The sequence below is a fragment of the Rattus norvegicus genome, chromosome X (genome assembly GCF_021556685.1).
Source record: "Rattus norvegicus strain SHRSP/BbbUtx chromosome X, alternate assembly SHRSP_T2T, whole genome shotgun sequence".
Classification (NCBI taxonomy): domain Eukaryota; kingdom Metazoa; phylum Chordata; class Mammalia; order Rodentia; family Muridae; genus Rattus; species Rattus norvegicus.
Window position 1 is genome coordinate 85,180,081 of NC_141554.1, and position 22,321 is coordinate 85,202,401.

Below are 22,321 nucleotides of genomic sequence, written 5' to 3' on the forward strand. Positions count from 1 at the left end.
TAATTTTCTTTAAAAAGATGAATTTGAATGGAGGGATGACTAAAAACTGGTGAATATAGATGGAAGCAAGTTTATCGACATATGTTTAGTACATTAAGTCACCCTCTGATATTTTCTACTCTTGTTGGTTCTGGATGTCAGATCTTTGTTGTGCCTCTCATTGTTATTATTGTTGCCATGATAGAGAATTTATATACAAATGGGGGGTTCAGTTCTCAGTACAGTCATATTTGTCTGTGCTACTACATCTCCAAATGAATGGGTATTTTGGAGGAAATCTGTATGCCAGAATGAGAGGAAGGAGATGAATAAAGCAGGTGTTGACTTGGGCATTCCTTATCCCAACTATGGTGTGTGACCCTGCATTCTTTATCAACTTACAGTCATTTATTACTATGCTTCTAGAGCCATTTTTTGGAACAATGGTGGCTATTTGCTGCTTCTGTTTTTTTGTTTGGTTAGTGTGTTTTGGTTTTGTTTCATTTTTCTTTGTGGTTATTCTTTCTCTAAATCTTGTTGATACAGTATTTGTCCAAAATCTCTCAGGTCAGCCCAACTTACCTTATCATTTCAATGCTGTGCCTCATCCTATCCCAGAAAAGAAATAAACAGTTTATAGAGCCTGCAGTTGTTTTTTTTTTTTTTTTTGTTTTTGTCTAGGAAGAAATTTTACCTTTTGGCTCAATTTTTATTGAAATGTATCTAATCTTCATGGCTTTCTGGGCATGTAAGATCTATAGCTTCATTATTGTGGCACTGGTCATTCTGTGCATTATGACTATTTTTGTGACCATCGTGTGCCAAATTTAGGGTCCTTCTTAAAGACAGATTTTGTAAAGTACAAGATTAAATGAGTCATGAAGACATAGAGATCAGAGCAGAAGAAGCATCTTCATTTGTACTTATGGAATAATCTCCTAGGGCTAGGAATATTTTCATATTAGAATACTTGCCCATCATACACATACAAGGACCTAGATTGAAATCTCAGCAATACAAAACCACCCCTCATCTTCTGTTTTAATGTACTTAGTTATTTTATATTTCTTCTTAGAAAAGTGTAAATTGAAACATACTAGATTCAGATGTCATCTCTAGAGTTCAAGTTTTGGACTACCTCTGATAAAATTAACAGTATTGTGGAATAATAACATAATCTTTGACATTGAAGACATTTTAGTTTTTGTCCAGCAACATACTCCAACATTTAATCGCTGTTCATATGTGTGAGTTTACAGATAAAAATCTTAACATTTAATCAGTTCCATTATTCCTATACAATTAAGATTGATTTTAAAGATGAAAAACTACACTTTATAGACTTTAATATACATCTGTAATAGACATACACCAACTTAATTGTACATATGGAGTTTGAATGTAAATTATCACAAAAAATTTCTATTTTGCTGTGGATATTACAATTTACTTGTAGTTTTAGGAAATTCTGTAATTTGAGACACTTTTATTGTATATGTTGATAGTTCTTAGTGTCAGATCATCCCACCACAGGATGCTATAAAATCCATTCATTATTCATAAATGTATTGTTCTTATTTTGTTTCATGGACAATGACAAAACTATTACTTTTCTACATGTGTTACAGATCTTTCAATACAATGATATTTCTTTCCTCATATAAACATTCAGTTCTACCACATGTTGTACGTATGGAACAAGAAAACTATGCCTTTGAATGAGGAGGTTAAAATTCATTAATAATCTGAAATATAATGGTCAATATAGATTGTCTTTTAAAACTAATGTTACTTTAATTGAAATCACAAAAGGGCAAATCTTAGTGATTATAGCCAAGTTACAGCTGAAAGTCCTAAAATATATCACTATACTCTTTAAGAAAAAGTTTATCAAAAAAGTTTATCAAGTTTTGAAGTGAACATATGTTTTCAGTTTGATTTCATTCTAAAAATGTTAAACAATGGATTTTTCACATGTCTTAAAGTACTGAATTCATACATATTATATTGAAATCTAAGATGGAGACTTAAATATAGGAATTTATATAGGCTTGCTATACAACAGTTCTTGTAGCATTCCAAAGGGAACATAACTCGTTGTTCTACCTACCTACTACATGATTAAATGTACTTGATAATTTTAGTGTTTCATGTGGTATATTCTGTGTATGAATTATGACACATGAAGTTCTAATTTGAGCAAGTTGATCACTAATTGAATTATCACTAAGTATTATGTTTATAATATTCTGACATTAAATAGTATCATTTAATGAATCTGTATTATTTTAGTCATTTTAATCATTTACATTTCAAATGATAACCCCCTTCCCAGTTTCCCTTCAGCAAAACCCCCATCATATCCACCAACCCCTCTGCCTCTACGAGGGTGCTTACTGTGATAGGAGTCACTGTGATATTGTCCATTTCCTTTGAATTGTAAAATATGAATATTGCTTAATCCTCTCCTATTTTACTATGAGATACAATATATATTCAATCCAGAACCATCTCATAAAAAATGAATGTTGTGGTCTTTGGAAAGTAATTTGTTGCGTGTTTTCTGGGAAGGATGAAACGAAATATCCCAAAGCTAATTGTATTTCTAACTGGATTAAATGGAGTGTAATTCATTTAACCTATCTAGAACTCTCTATGTCTCAAGATACATTGAACTTTTTAGTTTTTTAAAACTTTTTTGTCTCAGATAGTTTTTCCTTTTTTAATTGAATATTTCTTTATTTACATTTCAAATGGTACTCACTTTCCCAGTTTCCTGTCCATAAACCCGCTGTCCCCTTGTTCACCCCTTCTTCTATAAAGATGTTCCCCTCCCCATTCATCCCCCTTACCGCCCCCGACATTTCCCTACACTGGGGATCCAACCATTGCATTCTCCTTCCATTGGTGCCCAACACGGCCATCCTCTGCTAAATATGCAGCCATGGCTCAGTCCATGTATAGTCTTTGGGTATGGTTTAGTCCCTGGGAGCTCTGGTTGGTTGCTGTTGTTCTTATGGTGTTGCAAGCCCCTTCAGCTCTTTCCATCCTTTCGCTAATTACTCCAATGGGGACCCTGTTTTCAGTTCAATGGTTTGCTGCTAGCATTCACCTCTGTGTTTGACAAGCTCCGGCTATGTCTCTCAGGAGACATTTATATCTAGTTTCTGTCAGCATGCACTTCTTAGCTTCATCCATCTTATCTAGTTTTGGTGTCTGTATATATATGGGCCACATGTGAGGCAGGCTCTGAATGGGTGTTTCTTCAGTCTCTGCTCCAAACTCTGCCTCCATATCCCCTCCTATGAATATTTTTGTTCCCCCTTTTAAGAAGGAGTGAAGCATTCGCACTTTGGTGGTCCTTCTTCTTGAGCTTCATATGGTCTGTGGATTGTATGTTGGGTAATTTGAGCTTTTGGGCTAATATCTATTTATCAGTGAGTGCATACCATGTGTGTTTTTCTGAGATTGGGTTACCTCACTCAGGATGTTTTCTAACTCAATCTATTTGCCTATGAATTTCATGAAGTCATTGTTTTTGATAGCTGAGTAGTACTCCATTGTGTAAATGTACCACATTTTCTCTTTCAATTCCTCTGTTGAGGGGCATCTGGGTTCTTTCCAGCTTCTGGGTATTATAAATCAGGCTGCTATGAAAATACTGGAGCATGTGTCTTTGTTGTATTTTGAAGCAACATTTGGGTATATGCCCAGGAGTGATATAGCTGGGTCCTCAGCTAGAGGGATGTCCAAGTTTCTGAGGGACCCCAAACTGATTTCTAGTGTGGTTGTACCAGATAACTGGGTAGTTAATTGCATCATCATTTGTCAATATAAAATTCTGAAATTTACTTATTTTAAAGTTAATTTATTTGTTAATTCATATTTTATATACCATACAAGACAGTTGTTTTCAGTGTAACTATAATACTTTTATTTTTATCTATTTATCTTTTTTATTTTAGTTTTCTTGGATATTTTATGTATTTACATTTCAAGTGTTATCCCCTTTCCCCTCTTTCCCATACTACCATCCCCTCCCGATGCTTCTGTGAGGCTGCTCCTACTCCCACCAAACCACTTCAAACTCAATGCCCTGGAATTTCCCTACATTGGGGAAATGAGCCTTCACAGGACCAAGGGCTTTTCCTCCTATTGATGCTAGACAATGATATCCTCTGCTGCACATGTGCCTGAAATCATGAGTCCATCCATGTGTACTCATCGGTTGGTGGTTTAGTCTCTGGAAGCTCTGGTGGGATCTGGTTGGTTGATATTGTTTTTTCTTCCTATGGTGTCACAAACCAATTCAGCTCTCTCAGTCTTTTCTCTAACTCCTCCATTGGGGTCACCCTGTTCAGTCCAATGGTTAGCTGCAACTAACCATTTCTGTCCATTGATGTGAGTGGTATGTTGAAGTCTCCTACTATTATTACCTGTGGTACAATGTATGTTTGAACTTTAATAAAATTTCTTTTATCAATGTGGTTGCCCTTGCATTTGGAGCATAGATATTCAGGATTAAGAGCATATCTTGGTAGATTTTTCCTTTGATGTATATGAAGTGTCCTTCCTTATCATTTTTGATAACTTTTGGTTTAAATTAATTTTATTCAATATTGGAATGGCTACTCAAGCTCATTTCTAGGGACCATTTGTTTGGAAAATTGTTTTCCAGCCTTTTATTCTGAGGTAGTGTCTGTCTTTGTCACTGAGGTGTGTTTTCTGTATGCAGCAAAATGCTGGTTCCTCTTTACATATCCAGTCTGTTTGTTTATGTCTTTTTATTGGGGAATTCAGTCCATTGATTTTGAGAGATATTAGGGATCAATGATTGTCGTTTCCTATAACTTTTATTGTTAGAGGTGGAATTATGTTTGTGTGTCTCTCTTTTTTTGGGGGGGGTTGTAGCAAGAAGATTACTTTTTTGCTTTTTTAGCAGGTAGTTTCCCTCTTGGTGTTAGTTTTCCATCTATTATCCTTTGTAGGGCTGGATTTTTGGAAACATAATGTGTAAATTTGGTTTTGTCATGGAATATCTTGGTTTCTCCATCTATGTTAATTGAGAGTTTTGCTGGATACAGTAGCCTGATCCATAGCCTGATCCTATCCAGTAGGCATATGTGTTCTCTTAGGGTCTGTATGACATCTGCCCAGGATCTTCTGGCTTTCATAGTCTCTGGTGAGAAGTTTGGTGTAATTCTGATAGGTCTGCCTTTATATGTTACTTGACCTTTTTCCCTTACTGATTTTAGTATTCTTTCCTTATTTTGTGCGTTTGGTGTTTTGACTATTATGTGACGGGAGGTGTTTCTTTTCTGGTCCATTCTATTTGGAGTTCTGTATGCTTCTTGTATGTTTATGGGCATCTCTTTCTTTAGATTAGGGGCATTTTCTTCTATAATTTTGTTAAAGATATTTCTGGCCCTTTAATTTGGGAGTCTTCTCTTTTCCATACCTATCATCTTTAGGTTTGATCTTCTCATTGTGTCCTGGATTTCCTGGATGTGTTGGGTTAGAGGATTTTTGTGTTTTACATTTTCTTTGATTGTTTTGTCAATGTTTTTTATGGTATCTTCTGCCTCCGAGATTCTCTCTTCAATCCCTTGTATTGTGTTGGTGATGCTTGCGTCTATGACTCCTGATCTCTTTCTTAGGTTTTCTATCTCCAGGGTTGTCTCCCTTTGCGATTTCTTTATTGTTTCTGTTTCCATTGTTATGTCCTGGATAGTTTGGTTCAATTCCTTCACCTGTTTGGTTGTGTTTTTCTGTAATTCTTTCAGGGATTTTTGTGTTTCCTCTTTAACTGCTTTTATTTGTTTACCTGGTGTTGTCCTTTATTTCTTTATGTCCTTCTTAAAGTTCTCTATCATAATCATGAGATGCGATTTTAAATTCAAATATTGCTTTTCCCTTGTGTTGGGGTATCCAGTATTTGGAGAACTGGGTTCTGATGATGCCAAGTAGTCTTGGTTTCTGTTGCTTAGGTTCTTGTACCTGCCTCTCACCATATGGTTACCTTTGATGTTAGTTGGTCTTGTTCTCTCTGACTGGAGCTTGTACCTTCTGTGGGCCTGTGAGCCTGTGATCTTTGGAGTGAGAAAGATCTTGAGAGACCAGCAGTCTGCTAGCAGGTTTTGGGTCTGAGGTTTGTTGGACAGCCACAGCTCTGGGTGCAAATTGAGACGGGAAGGTTCCTGTCCTAGGCTGCCCTCTGGCTCATGAGCCCTGTGTGCTCCTGGCATGTTTCTCCTTAAACAGTCAATGAAGAGAAAGTGGGGTCCCACCTCTGGGCTGTGGGCTGAAGAGGGAGAGTGTTCCTGACAGACCAGCTCTCTGCAGCCAGGTTTGTGTTTGAGAGCTGTGGGACGGTGCGCAGGTGGTGACTGGAAAGGTTCTGTCCTAGGCTGCCCTGTGGCTCCAGAGTCCTGGGCACTCCAAGCAGGTCTCTATTTGGACTGTCAGTAGAGAGAAAGTGGAGTCCTACCCGTGGGCTGTGGGCTGTGGGCTGTGGGCTGTGGGCTGTGGGCTGTGGGCTGTGGGCTGTGGGCTGTGGGCTGTGGGCTGTGGGCTGTGGGCTGTGGGCTGTGGGCTGTGGGCTGTGGGCTGTGGGCTGTGGGCTGTGGGCTGTGGGCTGTGGGCTGTGGGCTGTGGGCTGTGGGCTGTGGGCTGTGGAGGGAGATTGCTCATGACTGACCAGCTGTCTGCAGGCACATTTTTTGTCCAATAATACTTTTGTTGCTGCAACCAAATTCCTGATAAATACATGACTTAAGAAAGGGTTTGTTTTGTTTTACAGTTTAAAAAGGAAAGCAATCCATCATGATGGAGAGGGCATAGTTGCAGTTTACACTGTGTTCATAGTGAGGAAGCCAAAAGTGTAAATGAAGTTTTTAGGACTACCTTCAATCACACAGCCCAGTGATTCATTTCTCCAACAAAGTTGTACCTCCTAAACATTCATGCTCCTTCAAAAAAAGCATGTCACCTGGAGGAGTAATTGATCAAACAAAAAGTTAATGTTCTTAACTCTCATTGAATCATCCAATTCTATTAATTATATGATCTTGAAAGATTAACATGTATTGTTTAATTGTTTAAGTGAATATTTAGAGAATATTACTGCACCTTAAATGCATACTTGTAAAAGCATATAAAAACTTTGCATAAAATGTGTTTTAAATGCAAGGTGTAGTGAATGGATAAAGAGATGTAATATGTTTTTGTTATTTTTTTAATTATGATAAGACTGTGACCATGGTAATTTATAGAAGTAATTTGTTAGGGTTTTACAGAAGGGTAAGTTCATGACCATCATGGTGCAGAGCATGGCAGTAGGTATGCAGACATGATGCTGGAGCAGGAGTAAGGATGATGAGTATAGATATAGATATAGATATAGATATAGATAGATAGATAGATAGATAGATAGATAGATCGATCGATCACACCTTCTTCAACTGGGCCATATCTCATAATCCTTCTTAAGCAGTTTAATTGAATTTGGACCAAACATTCAAATATAAGAACTTTTGGGAGCCATTATTTAAAGTGAGTCAACATTTATAATATATTTTAGCCATTCTACTCACATGCTTATTTCCCATATCATAACTGAGAGTATCTCAGAAATATAACCTAGATTTTGAAAGAATACTCATTTTACCAAAAAATGTTTTCCAGTTTATGAATCTTGCAGTTAATTCTTGTTTTATAGTTGTTTTAATGAAAATTATGAAAATTCCATAATAACACTGGGTTATAGATGTTTGTGTATCATGGATCTCTTTCTGTTTCTTTTCCTAGTGCAAGGGTGTGACTAAGATGTGTCACTACATAATTTCTCTGCCACCTGATCTTCCTAAACCAGAAAAACAAATGCCAAGACCTTCTCCTGGTGAAGATAGACCACCTAGGGTGCAAGTGGTAAGCAATTTTAAACAAAGATTTGCCAGTAATATAAAGTAGTAATAAAAAGTTTTAAAATGTCTATAATATTTTCTCTATGAAAGATCACATGGGTATTTTTATTTCTTCTAATATTTTTACTAAACATACTATGCAGAATATAATACTCAATATTAATGTCATCATTTTATTAATTTTTAATGAATTCATTATATAACTATGAATTTAAATCCAGTATTATTACCATTCAGATATTGTTGGATTTGGATGGTCACAAGATTTCAGGTATTGAAAGTAAAAGGATATAATTTTCTTAAAATTCTGGTTATGGTGACAAGGAGCAATTCTGTAAAAATAGTGCTATTTTTAAATTACAGATGATTTATAACTAATTAAATTTTATATTCCTACCAGTATTTGTTTTGTGTATGTGTGTGTGTACATGTGTGTTGTGTTTATGTTTAAAATGAGTTTTTCTTGTTCCTGTTCCTGATAGAATCATAGAAAAAATTTACTTTAATAGCTGCTTTCTTATATATGCTATATTGTGTCTGTTATCTTCATTTTTAAAATTTTGTCATTATTAAAATTTTTCTAATTTTAAAATGTTAAATTTCATTTTAGAAAAGTGCATATAATATAGAGTAACATTTAAAGATTGGTTATTAATATAAATATCAGTTACAGAAAATTTTAATTTTATGTTATATATATGAATATAACATATATATAAATATATCATATATATATATAGAGAGAGAAGTAATTCATCCCTCATCCTTACTATTCTTTTTTAAAAAAAAATACACACACACACACACACACACACACATATGTGTGTGTGTGTGTGTGTGTGTGTGTGTGTGTGTGTGTGTGTGTGTGTATAATATAGCTGTCTTCAGACACACCAGATGAGGGCATCCAGATCTCATTACAGATGGTTGTGAGCCACCATGTGGTTGCTGAGAATTGAACTCCAGACCTCAGGAAGAGCAGTCAGTGCTCTTAACTGCTGAGCCATCTCTCCAGCCCAATCCTTACTATTCTTATATACCAAATTTAGGAATTGATAATGAAAACGGGTCACTTACACTTATGTAAGTTTGTCTTTTTCCATAGTGACCTCTAAAACAAATTATTACATATATTGTGTTTAGTGATTAATTCCTAGCATTGAAATAGATTTGGTTTATTTTAATTAATTTGTTTCTTCTATAGATAAAGTTTTTTTCTATATCAGAGTTAAGAAGAGGATGATCAGAATCTTGCATATATAAAATCAATTTATAATAACTATTAATGAAGTGTACACAACAAGGTTTGATACAGGTTTTAACCTACACTTTACAAAATAAAAATAACATACATGTTGGATATTCATAATGAGAAATAAAAATTTAAATTTATAGTTGCCAAATATTACACATAAAATACTCTTAGGGTCTTGAAACTGGCCTATTGACAAATATTGCACACAAAATACTCTCAAGGCATTGAAGGTGGCCTGTTAAAGATAGGGTTCTAAAACTTAACCTTTATTAGAAATAATGGTAATTTCATCTCTGAAATTAGGTTTGGTTTTCGCTCTTCCTACTTTTCTCTGGCTCCACTCCTTATCTTAACAGTTCTTCTATTTTCATGGACATAAGTATCCTGAAGGAAGAAACCAACTCTGGAAGTCAAACGTAAATACTGCATAGGTAATAAGGCTTTTGTGTTGACAAGAACTATATTAAGCTAGCCTGGTTCCCTCTATATCAGCAATATGAATTATTCTTGCTATATCTCATTAAGCACTCTTTTAAAATTTCTAATATGTGGTTAAAAATTAGAAAATTGTTTCATGCCTTTTTTGTTGTTTGGTTTGTCTGTCTGTCTGTCTGTCTGTTTATCTGTGTGATGTGTTCTCATGTAACCTATGCTGGGCTTTGAATATTTTATGTACCATAGGCTGGTCTTGAACTTCTTCTCATCTTCCTGTTTCCACTTTCCAAGTGCTGGGATTTTAGATGTATGTTACCAAGTCTGGCTTGAATTCTTATAATCTGATGGCTAAAGAAACCGAACCACAAATATGGACATTTCTAGGCACTTTATAGGATAAGTAATATACTTTCAACTTTGTCTGGGAATGTTATTTTATATTCAAGAAAATGTACTGATGCTTTGGCATTATGTGTTCCAACATCTCATCAAACTCATCTTTCCTTTAAGATGTCTTGTTTCATATACTTTAGCAATTTGATGTATAGGTAGCTGTGACTACTTATTCAAGAATTATAAAGGGCAAAATATTTATTATGATATTATAAAATTTTACACAGTCTTAGGTTTGTTTTCTATGATAATTTTCTCCAAAGATTTCTCGGGTCTTTGGTGACCACTGCAATTTTTTGAGTCAACAATGATACTATAGTAAATTATGAACTATATTCTGAGAAAATATGTTGATTCTCAACATCAGTAACCCAAAAACATTAGAGGCAAAAGATTAACTGTTTTGAAATTTATATGCAACTTTTTAATCACAAATGTGGCTATAAAGCAACTTGATTTTTTGAAGAATCTGGCTTACAACTTAAAAAAAAAGGATTGCCTAAAAATGATTAGATAGCAGGGAAGTTTAAAGTTTACTCCCCAACAAACAAAACAAAACTTAAGGCACAAACAAATTAATTAAGTAAACAAATAGCAAATCCAGTAATTTTTAACATTCAAAAATTCAGTAGGATACCCCATGAACTCTATTATGAAGTCCAGCAGTGAGTAGATTTCCAGGTTAATAAAATGTGTGGTAAAATTTTGAAATTCTGCATGAGTATAAGATTTTTTTTTCAAGTAAAATGCGTCATCTAAAGTAAGAATGTTTTTTGACTCTATAAGTTGTCGTCACAGTACATGTGGAAATCTAAAATCTAGCCTCAGAAGGAACCCTGCTTTTTTATTTCAGATTCTCTTATATTAGAATGGCAGGTAATGAACTATGTTACAAACCTTTTGAATTTAAATAGTTATTGCTGCTCAGAGAAATACTTAGTTGACATCCTGTCTGATTCAAGTGGAAAGATTCAGGAGATGAAGTAGGAAGGAGCCTACTATCATATACTAGATTTTCTGAGTTGTAAATGGAAATAACTGTAGGATGAATAAACCTGAAATATTCACAGCAGTAGCTACATAATAAACTGTTCTAAATTATTCTCATTAGATAATGTTATATGATAGCCCAGGTTATTATTTTACACTGAAAAATCTCCTTTATTTCTCTTACCACCCAGGTAAGGCATTTTTGCCATTTTCTTGTATAACCTCTCATAAATATTCTAATTCTATAATCAGTGCTACCCCTTAGTCTCTGAGGAACAAGTGACCATATGATGTCCAACCCTAGCTGATATATCTACAACTCCTGTACCTATGGCTCAGGGAGCAAAGCACAAGGGGGCAAAAAAGATTAAGTGTCAGATTTATCTTTTAAAATTCATATTTGGAATCTACAGAGTAGCTTCTCATTTTTAAATTCCCTTCCTACTCAGTCTCAGGTATTTTACTTCATGCTCTCATGTCTTCACTTCAGGTAGATTTTATAACCAGTGACTTGCCTTCTTACCTCACCACTACAAATATTTCTTCTAGTTCAATGAGAATTACCAGTAAATGCCAATTATATGGGCAAAATTTTTTTTAAAAAAATCACAATCCTAAAGACAATCCCATATAGCTTTTTTTCTCAGTAAGAGAAGATCCTTCATTTCACATCTTGGTTAATGTTAAAGTCTGCATGTGGTAATATATAAATATTTGCATGACAAAGCAGCTTGCATTTTCAGCCATCATTTTAATTTTTGTCCTCAAAATGACTCTGTGATAGGTATGATTATGATAGGAATGATTATTCTACCTACTTAAAATAGTTTTAAATTGAAAAACAGATATAAAATATGCCCTTCTGTACCTTTTTATGGCTAATACCCATCAAGTTCCATTGAATCATCCATTTCATGTTGATCCATGTAATCACATGTAATCAGTTGTCTTGTCTCGGTATTTAATCTAAAATTTAACCACTCTTGAAAAATGGCCCCCTACCCAACTCCAGAAATTAATTCAATATCAGCATATCGCCTTCCTTCCCTCTTCATCCAAAATATTTGGCCATAAATGAAGTTTTCAGAATGCTTCCAATAATGATGAGCATCGTGTTGATTGTCAAACATTTGACTGAGAACAACCAGAAAAGCTTGACAAAATGAAAATCTACAGAGGCATTGGAGATCTAACAGGCTTTTAAAAAACATGGGACCAATACCTTGAAGGAAAGGAAACCTAGACTGTAAAGCAATGCAAGCCAGAAGACAGTAATGGCAGAAGTGATGCAATGCTGTTTATAAAACAAAACAAAAAAAATGGACTGGAAGTACTGAAAGAAAATAACTTCAAACATAGAATTCCATCATCTTTAAAAAATATCCTACAGACTGAAAGTGAATAAAAACATTTTGGACAAAAAAATGCTGAGAATTTATTACAAGCACACCCAAAGTAAAGGTTGTTCTTCAACAGAAGAGAGTGATCTCAGATGGGAATCCCCAGGGACGCAGAAAGGAATCAAGAGCAGCAAAACTGGTAAATATTTATGTAAATATAAATTATTATTTTCTATGTAAAATGATAATAATTAATGGGTCTGAAAAGTTTTAAAGATCAAGTATATTACAGTACCAGCTAAAAAGGATGGGAGACAGATGAGTGGAGTGTAAGTGTTCTATTAGGTTTGAATTATCCAAGAAATGAAGCCAAGGGATGCTTGCAATAATCACTAAAAGAAACAGAAAGTGCTTTATACGTAATAGTAGTGGCAAGACAAGAAAATTTGAAAACAGTTATTAAGGTGTTAAACTGAACCTCAGATGTACTAAATATGACCTTAAATGTAAAAGAGTGAAATGGTCTAATTAAGTAAAGAAATTCACACTTGGTTGGACAAAACCTACTTAAAAGAGACACACTTTAAATTATGCTATTTTTAAAAGAAAAATGGTAAGAAAATTGTGTTAATGCTCATAAGGTTGGCATATCAAATACATAGATTGAAAATAAGATCAATGGAAATTAAGATTATTATATGTTCTATTCATCAGAAAATTAAAACAATTCTAATGTATTTGAATATAATATAGGCATAATTTTAAAAGTAAATCTCTTCACTTCAAAATTACAAAATTATACATAGGCACAAACATTACTTTATCTTTTTGTTACTAAGGAGGATACTTTTTCTCATTTCTAAATATAATTCTTTAAATCTTTCATGTCTGCCAGTCTTTTTTTACTTTCGTTTCATTTCATTTCCTTTCCTTTCATTCCTTTCCTTTTCCTTCCTTCCTTTCTTTTTTTCTGTTTTTTGTTTTTTTGATTACCAGTTGGACTCTTAGAATTTACCTGTTCCTTGAATTCTACTCTATAAATATACTTATTTTTTGCCTTTCTCCAAACTGAAATAGCCCTTGGTTCTGCTTCTTCTGACTGTGTACTCACTCTTTTCCTTTAAATTTAAGCTAAGATTTCTAGACTGACAATCTGATATGACTCGAAATGCTCATTGCACAGAAGTCAGGTTCCTGAAACAACTGTTCTGCAAACTGTTCAACTTCAGTAGGCCTCTTTATTTTTCAATGAAGTTGATCAGTATGTTTTAAAATTCTATTATACCAGTTTTGTAAGGCTGTAGAATAAATTTTTCTAAATATTATCTGGCCATTTTTCTTAGTTATACTTACTGGATCTCACTGGTTTTAAGTATAAATGTTAGATTCCTCTTGCAGTTTGTCCTGGGTTATTTGTTTTACCCTTGATCCACCTACATTATTATGTTTCAAGGCACAGAGTTTTGACTGTGTAATCAGAATCAGTAAAGACATTTGTTAAATGAATATTCCTAGACTTTTCACCCTATCTAAATCAGAATGTGAAAGGATAGGGATCAAAATTTATAATTTATAACAAATAATTGGTGATTCTGGTTAATACATGTTTTACAGAATAAGGAAATAATAAAAATCACATTCTTGTTTTAGTATTGATACTTGTTATTTAATTGATTTTTAAATGTTTGACTTACAAAACACCTCCAAAGTTTTGAAAAACAATACAGATACAAAAATAAATGCAATTTTCATTCTTTCTTCATGACTTTAGACAAATTAATGTCATTTATTTTCTTAGATTTAAACATAGTCTACTTATAAATATATAAAATAAGTATTTTTGAAATATTAATGTTTTTTATACACATGATAACCAAAGATAGTTTTTAAATGTTGGATGGGATATATAATTTCACACTTACCTAGCTCAACACCATTAAAAATTAACAAATGAGCACTACCACTATCACCATTATCATTATAATAGACAAAGCGCAATATCATATACTAAAAGGTTTATTTTCCTTGCCTATGAGTTACACAGACATGAAGTAAAATAGGTGACCTGTTACATCACTAAGTACTTAAGTAAATGTACTTTGCAGGCCAATTGTCAAATAATCTTACCAATTTTCATTCTAATTTTTATCTTCCTCACCTTTTCTCTGCTTACATATTGCAACATCTCACTCAAGACAATTTTAAAAAGATATTTTCATTAATAACTGAGCATTTACAATACTCTTAATTTTAATGAATTTATACTCTGAATGATTATTATTAATCAACTTATTTATTTACATCCCAATTGCAGCTTCCCCTCCTGTTTCTCCCCCCAGTCCCCATCCCCTCACTACATCTCATCCCCATTCTCCCATCCTCCCATCCTCCCATCCTTCATTTCCCCTTTCTCCTAAGGAAAGGGGGAGGCTTCCCACCATGACTATTAACCTATCTTGGCATATCAAGTTGCACTTTGGCTAGGCATATCTTCTCCTATTGTGGCAAAGCAAGGAAGCCCAGTTAGGGGAGACAACAGAGGCAGGCAACAGGTTCAGAAACAGCCCCTGCTCCTGCTGTTAGGGCTCTCGACATGAGGCTCCAACTTCACAACTGTTACATATACACAGAAGGCCTAGGTCTGTCCCATGCATGCTTTCTGGCCATTCAGTCTCTGTGGACCTTCATGGGCCCAGGTTAGTGGATCTGTGTTTTCTTGTGGTTTCGGTGGCCTCTCTGACTCCTTTAATCCTCTGTCCTCTTCTTCCATTGGATTCCCCAATCTCTGCCTAAAGTTTGGCTGTGGATCATCACATCTGTTTCCATCAGTTGCTGGGTGAAGCCTCTCCGATGAAAGTTATGCTAGGTACTTTTATTTAATTATAGCATATCATTAACAGTGTCAGAAGTGGGATCTCACATTGCATAGGTCTCAAGTTGGGCTAGTCATTGGTTGGCTACTCCCTCACTATCTGCTCCATCTTTACCCTTATACATCGTGTAGGCAGGACAAATGGTAGATCAAAGGTTTTGACCTTAGGTTGGTGTCCCATTTGAAGCCTTCCCTAGTTACTGGAGATGGACATTTCAGGTTCTATATTTCCCCAATGCTAGGAGTCTTAGCTAAGGTAACTCTAATAAATTCCTATGAGTTTACATTGTGCTGGGGTTTCTTGATCATTCCAGAGATGCACCCTATTAATTCCAGCTCTTTCTCTCCATACTCTCTCTCTTCATCTTCCCCCTGCTTTATCATTCTTGCTCACTTCCCCCCACCCAGTTCCTTTGCTCCACTTACTCCAGATGTATATTCTACATCTCATTCTCAGTGAGAATGAAACATTCACCATAGGACCCTCTTTATTAGTTGGCTTCTTTTGGGTCTGTGGATTGTAGCATAGTTATTCTGCACTTTATGGCTAATATGCACCTATAAGTGAGTACATACCATGCTTGTTCTTTTGGGTCTGGGTTTCTTCACTCAAGAAGATCTTTTCTAGTTCCATTTCCTTGCAAATTTCATAATGTCATTTTTTAATAGCTAAGTAATATTTCACTTTATAAAAGTACCACTTTTTTAAAATCCGTTTTTCATTTGAAGTTCACCTTGGTTGTTTACAGTTTCTGGATATTATGAATAAAGTTGCTATGAACATAGTTGAGCAAGCATCTCTGTGGAATAGTGGAACATCTTTTGGGGATTTACATAGAAGTGGTATAGCTTGACCTTGAGGTAAAATATTTTCAATATTTTTTGAGAAATGGCTAAATTGATTTCCTCAATGGTTGTATAAATTTGTAGTCCCACCATCAATATAGGAGTGTTTCCCTTGCTTAGCATCCCCTCCAACATGAGCTGTCACTTGAAGGAATCTCAGAGTACTTTGATTTACATTTTCCTGATGACTAAGGATGTTGAACATTTCTTCTCAGCCATTAGAGATTCCTCCATAAAGGACACTTTGTTTATATCTGTACCCTGTACCCTATTTTAGTTGCATGGTTTGTTGATGTCTAGTTTCTTGCGTACTTTATATATTTTTTATATCATCCCTCTTTTGGATGTAGGATCTTTGAAGATATTTGCCCATTCTGTAGGCTGCTGTTTTGTCCTATTGATGGTGTCCTTTGCATTATAGAAAATTGTCCATTTCATATTACATTTATTAATTGTTGATCTTGGTGCCTGAGCTATTGGTGTTCTGTTCAGAAAGTTGTCTTCTCTGCCAATATGTTCAAGATTAGGCCCCACTTTTTCTTCTATCAGATTTAGTGCATCTGGTTGTATGTTGAGATCTTTGATACACTCAGATTTAAGTTTTATGCAAAGTCATAAATATGGAGCTATTTGCATTCATCTACACGCAGGCATCCAATTAGCACCATTTGTTGAAGATGCTGTTTCTTTCCATTGTTGAATTTTATAATCTTTGTAAAAATCAAGTGTCCGTAGGTATTTTGGATTATCTCTGGGTCTTCGATTTGATTCCACTGATCAATCTGTCTGTTTTTATGTCAGTAAGATGCAATTTTTATTATTGCTTTATAGTAAGCTTGAGATAAGGGATGGTGAAACCTCCAGAATTTCTTTTATTGTACAGGATTGCTCTAGTTATCGTGTGTGTGTGTGTGTGTGTGTGTGTGTGTGTGTGTGTGTGAGTTTTCTGAAAATTATGTAGAGTGATTTTGAGAAGGCTTTTTTTTTACTATTTTGATCATACTGAACTATGAGCATGACATCTGGCTTTTGCTGTTATTATAGTTGTAGCTGCTGATTTCTAAGTTTATCTTTTTTGGATGAGTGGGTATTTTTGTTTTTTGGTTTGCTTTGGTTTGTTTTGGTTGGTTGTTTGACGTTTTTCCCTTGTTTTATGTTTCTTCTCTGTCTACTGGCTTGAGTGGCCTGGGGTTCTGGTGACTAGCTATTCTTCAGGTTTAGTAGGGTGTCCCTTTGTGGTTTTATAGCCTCTGTGGCCTGTGGGGTTTCAGGTACTACCCTTGCCTAGAACCAGCGTTGATTATGGTTCCAGGTGCAGGTGGACCTCCAGGAAAGCAGGTAGGATTGGAATGTGTATTGGAAAATGGAGTCCAAGGGATCGGGGTGTGTCTGATGTGTGTATTTGGGGGCAATATGTAGGCCAAGGGCTTGGGGAGAGCTTATTGGTGTCCCCTGGAAAGGGCATTCCTTCAGGAAAGCAGGCAGAGTTGTGGGTCAGGAAATGGGGCACAGGGTACATAATGTATTTTACAAGTGCTGAACCTGCTACAAATGATTTTATACAAGAAGAAATGTTTTATTAAATATCATGGGGAAGTAGCAGACAATTGTTAAGTTTATTATTGACAGACTTTCATGTTCAAATTATTCCATGCCTCATTTATATTATATATACCTGAATTGTCGGAAAATAATCTGTCTATATAAGGGTATAAACTTAAGTTCTTGCTAGTGTTTTTTAAAAATACAAGTGGTTTAGAAGCTAATTATAATTTAAATTGTTCCTTCAGATAATAAATTTGGAATTAAAGGGTTTAGCTGTATTTTTTTCAAGAAAATGTCCATGTCAGATACTTGTTAATGATGCAAAACAAACAAACTGATTTTACTCAATAACCATGGAATAGTGAAGAAACCTCAGGGAGTTTTTAGTTTAACAAAAGCAAAAGGCAGAAAACCTTTTATAGATTCTTGGATATGCTAAAGAGAATATACAAAATAGCCTTAGGAAGGGGTATTGCTACACATGGGTAGGCTGTTTGGCTTTTATAACTGATACTTATAGAGGGAAAGACAGTACTATATTTGTTGCAGGAGGTACAGGTACAAGTAGGAACTAAGTGATCATCATAGTTTGGCTACTATTCTCACTTGTACTAGGAAAAAGTTACTTCTTTGAGTATATTTAAGAGCTGACACGAAAATTTTTGGTGGTAAATAATATTTTATGATTATACATTTCAAATGTTATCCCCCTTTCCCAGTTTCCCCCTCTCCCCTACTCCTTATTCCTGCTTCTATGAGGATGCTCTCCCTCCCACCCTTTAACCTCAACACCCTGACATTCCCCACACTGGGGCATTCAGCCTTCACAGAACCAAGACCCTGTCCTCCCATTGATGTCAGACAAGGCCAACCTCTGCTACATATGTGAATGGAGCCATGGGTCTCTCATGTGTACTCTTTGGTTGGTGATTTAGTCCCTGGGAGCTCTGGAGCGGAGGTCTGGCTGGTTGATATTGTTGTTCTTCCTATGGAACTGCAAACCCCTTCAGCTACCTCAGTCCTTTCTCTAACTCCTCCCATTCTCAGTCCAATGGTTGTCTGTGAGCCTCTGCCTCTGTATTTGTCAGGCTCTGGCAGAGCCTCTCAGGAGACAGCTATATACTGAACTACATTGTAGACACTCAGTATGTCAGCTATAGTATTTCCTCTAAAAATAGGTTATTTTAAATAGACAGTACATTTTTAAATTATTTTATTTCATTTTTTATCAGATATTTTCTTTATCTACATTTTAAATGTTATCCCCCTTCCCAGTTTCTCCTCCAGAAACCCCCATCCCATCTTCTTCCCCCTGCTTCTATGAGGGCATTCCCATTTTCACCTCCCATGCCTGACATTGTACTACACAGGAGCATCAAGCTTTCACAGGACCAAGGGCTTCTCCTTTTCTTGATGCCAAACAATACCATCCTCTGCTACATATGTGACTGATCTCTTTCATAGTGCCCTTTTGACTTATGATTAGGTTTTTGTTCCCAGCAAATAGTAAATTTTCCTGAAGTTTAAAATTTCTTAGACAGATATTATAAAGATGACTGGGTTTATCCTAAGAATATTATCTTAAGGTCACAGACAGTAGGGTTTCCTTGAGTCTAATAGTCAAGGGATTTAGATAGAGTCAGATATAGATTGTTTTGTAGCTCTTAGAAGTAACTGTCCATTGTCACACCACTTTTCTCCAGCAGTTGTCAACAACTTTCAGTAATTTTTCAGTACTTAATTGTTTAAATAGAAGGAGAAAACAAAGAAGACATCAAGTAGGGAGAGGGAGATGTTGGGGTGGTTTAATGGGATAAATTGGGAATGGGTGTTATTATACTAAATTTTGTAGAAGCATGAAGTTACCAAATAATAAAATATATAATAAAACTGTAACTATCAATTTTTCATTGAAGTTACTATAATCTAGTGGAGAAATGAGATAGTTTTTCTAGGATAACTATTAGTAACATTTATACAGCATATAGGAAATTTATTATTACAATTTTGGTAGAATGCTTTGCTTAAAAGTTTAGAAATATCTGGATTATTTTCATATAATAAATATGGATTTGAGGATTAATAAAACTCACATACCTGTTGCTTATTATTGATTGGTAGAGCATGAATGTAGAGAGTGTTAACAAATATCCACTGTGCTTATGCAGTGCAAAATAGTTATTCTTTTATATTTTGGATCTTACTTATGTAGGTCAGCAATTACATCACACAAAGCCTATTAGTTTTAGAAGAACCAGTCTGAAAGCAAAGTAAATTTGGAACTTGTTTGAGGTTCGTTCTTTACTAATATGGAAAATACAATAAGATGGTCAACATTCAAAGAGCGGGTATGGAATCTGATTACTATCAGTCTGGTAAATGCAGCATCTGGCAGATTGAGTGAGCCTTGGTCCCAGACTAGTTACCCATAATGGAGCCTCTGTTTGTGACCTGGTACCTATCCCGTTCCAAAAATCTCTTTTACAAAGGCAAGGAAGATGATCTGTCTACTGGATACATTTAAATAAATGTGATTACTGTGCATGGAACAGGTGATGGTGGTGTTGGTAAAACTCAGGAGTGTGTGTGTGTGTGTGTGTGTGTGTGTGTGTGTGTGTGTTTGTGAGAGAGAGAGAGAGAAACTAAGCTATGTACAAATGTGAATTTAAATGCAAATAAATTGGTTTTTACATCACAGTAATGTTATATTTCTAGGAAAAAAAGATCTGATGTCTAAATACCATTTTAGTAGGGAAAATAAGGAAGCCTATATCTTCATTAGTATATGAATTGATGAGGATATAGTATTATGCAGAATGGGAGTACATGCAGCCAAAATAATAATGGAATCATTAAATTTGTAGGAAAATTCATGAATCTGGAGATTATTATATTAAGATAAATTAACTCAGGCTTTGGAAAGACCAATGCTTTATGTTCTATCTGATGTATAGTTCCTAGAAATTAACTTTTATATCTATGTATATTTGTTTGGGTATAAGTCATGAAATAAGAGATTGGGATAATAAGGGAAAAGGTTTTTAAGAGAAGTGAAGATTAATAAAAAAGGAGTCATATAAATATTCATGAGGTGAAGGTGAATGGATGACTACTAAGGTAAAAATGGTAACAGATTGGACAGTTTATGGGGAAGGAGTAATGGAAAGGATTAGCAATAAAACTATATTTGAAAATGCCATAATGAACCACATTATTTTATATGCTGATTTAAAATGAACATAAAAGAAAGGAGAAAAGATACATATTTTAAAGCATTTATCAACATTTGTTTTACAGGTAAACATTTCTCAAAAGCTATATTCTGATTTCATATACAACCATATATATCTATGTTCATCTGAATTATTTATACATACATACCTATAGTTAATTTAACCCTTAAAGTGAATTTATCTTTTCTCTTTTGGTTTATCCAAAGCAATGTATTTCTATCTTTTCTTATATAGTTCCCTTTAGATAGATTTAGAGTTATGAAGGGTTTTCAATATAAGCCATAATTTTTACTATCAGAATCTTCATTCTTCATATTTTTTAGACCTTTTATGTTTACACAACATTCTGGAATTTAGTAGCCTATTGTTATGTCAAATGTATAATGAAAGAACAGCTATGTTTGTTATATTGCAGACATAGAAACTGAGGTTCTTATATAATGTAAAAGGTCAATAAAAACAGAATTTATAGATAAGTCCATATTGTATCTTCTGATAAACAATCATATTTTGGAATGGTAGAACATAATTTTTATTGTTAGTAACATTATTAATTGTGATTCAATAATATTTTGGAGGGGGTCACGTAATAGTGCTTGTAACTGTGGAATATTTAATGATCCATTTACTCTAACCACTGGATACTAGTTACTGTCCCACAGCTTTGATAACCCAAACTCTCAAAGCATGCCAGATATCAAAAAGCTACAATTGACTACAAGTTAGAAAGTTCAAGTGTAGAGATAGAGTATTTTTTGAAAGAGCAATCTGTTCTAGAATCACATATGTTTATAGAAATATTTTCTAGACACTAATGTTAATATTTCTATTCAGTGTTTCTCTTTAGCATCAAAGTAGACACTGAGGTGAAATTTTTTAGATTTTATTGGGTGATTTATAGATACAATGGACACATAGAAAGTGACATAGTAGAAACTCTGAGAAGAGTTAAATGGAGGCCCCCTTCTTTAAGGTCTCAGAAGGGAGAGGTTAGGGTATCTCATAGTCCCCTTCTGGAGGCAGGGAAGAAAGGAGAGGTGTCTTGCATTTCCAAAATAGTCATCAGGTGGGGCTCATAACACCCTCTTGTCACACTGTGTATTTTCAACAGAAGGAGAGAGAAAATTAAAGAGAAGGTCACTCTCTGGCTCTTTACATTTCTCCCCTAGAGTATGGAAATAAAAGAATCTTTTGACCTACTTACATTGAAGGCATATTGTAATTTCGTTGTCCTAGAAGGCCCTGCCATATGCAAAAAAAAAAAAAAAAAAAGAGCTGAATTTGCAGGCCTTGCCAAAGTCCTCTGAGTTTATTTTCATTAGCTAATATGCTTTTGTTATTTTCTCATCATACTGATCTTTTTTCTACTTTTTAAATAATTTTATTTTTCTTGGACATTTTATTTATTTACATTTCAAATGTTATCCCCGTTCCCCCTTCTCCCATACCCCTTCCGCCTCCCCTTGATTCTATGAGGATGCTCCCATTACCACCAACCCACTCCCACCTCA

The 22,321-nt window shown here is 34.7% G+C and overlaps 1 protein-coding gene across 3 annotated transcripts in view; it reads left to right on the forward strand.

Moving 5' to 3' along the window:
- The window catches only part of Tex16 (testis expressed gene 16), a 373,047-nt gene that overhangs the window by 126,936 nt on the left and 223,790 nt on the right, over window positions 1-22,321 (forward strand). For all 3 annotated transcript variants that reach the window (NM_001417287.1, NM_001417288.1, NM_001417289.1), the window contains 1 exon segment: window positions 7,786-7,905. In NM_001417287.1, the coding sequence (NP_001404216.1) occupies window positions 7,786-7,905 (120 nt within the window).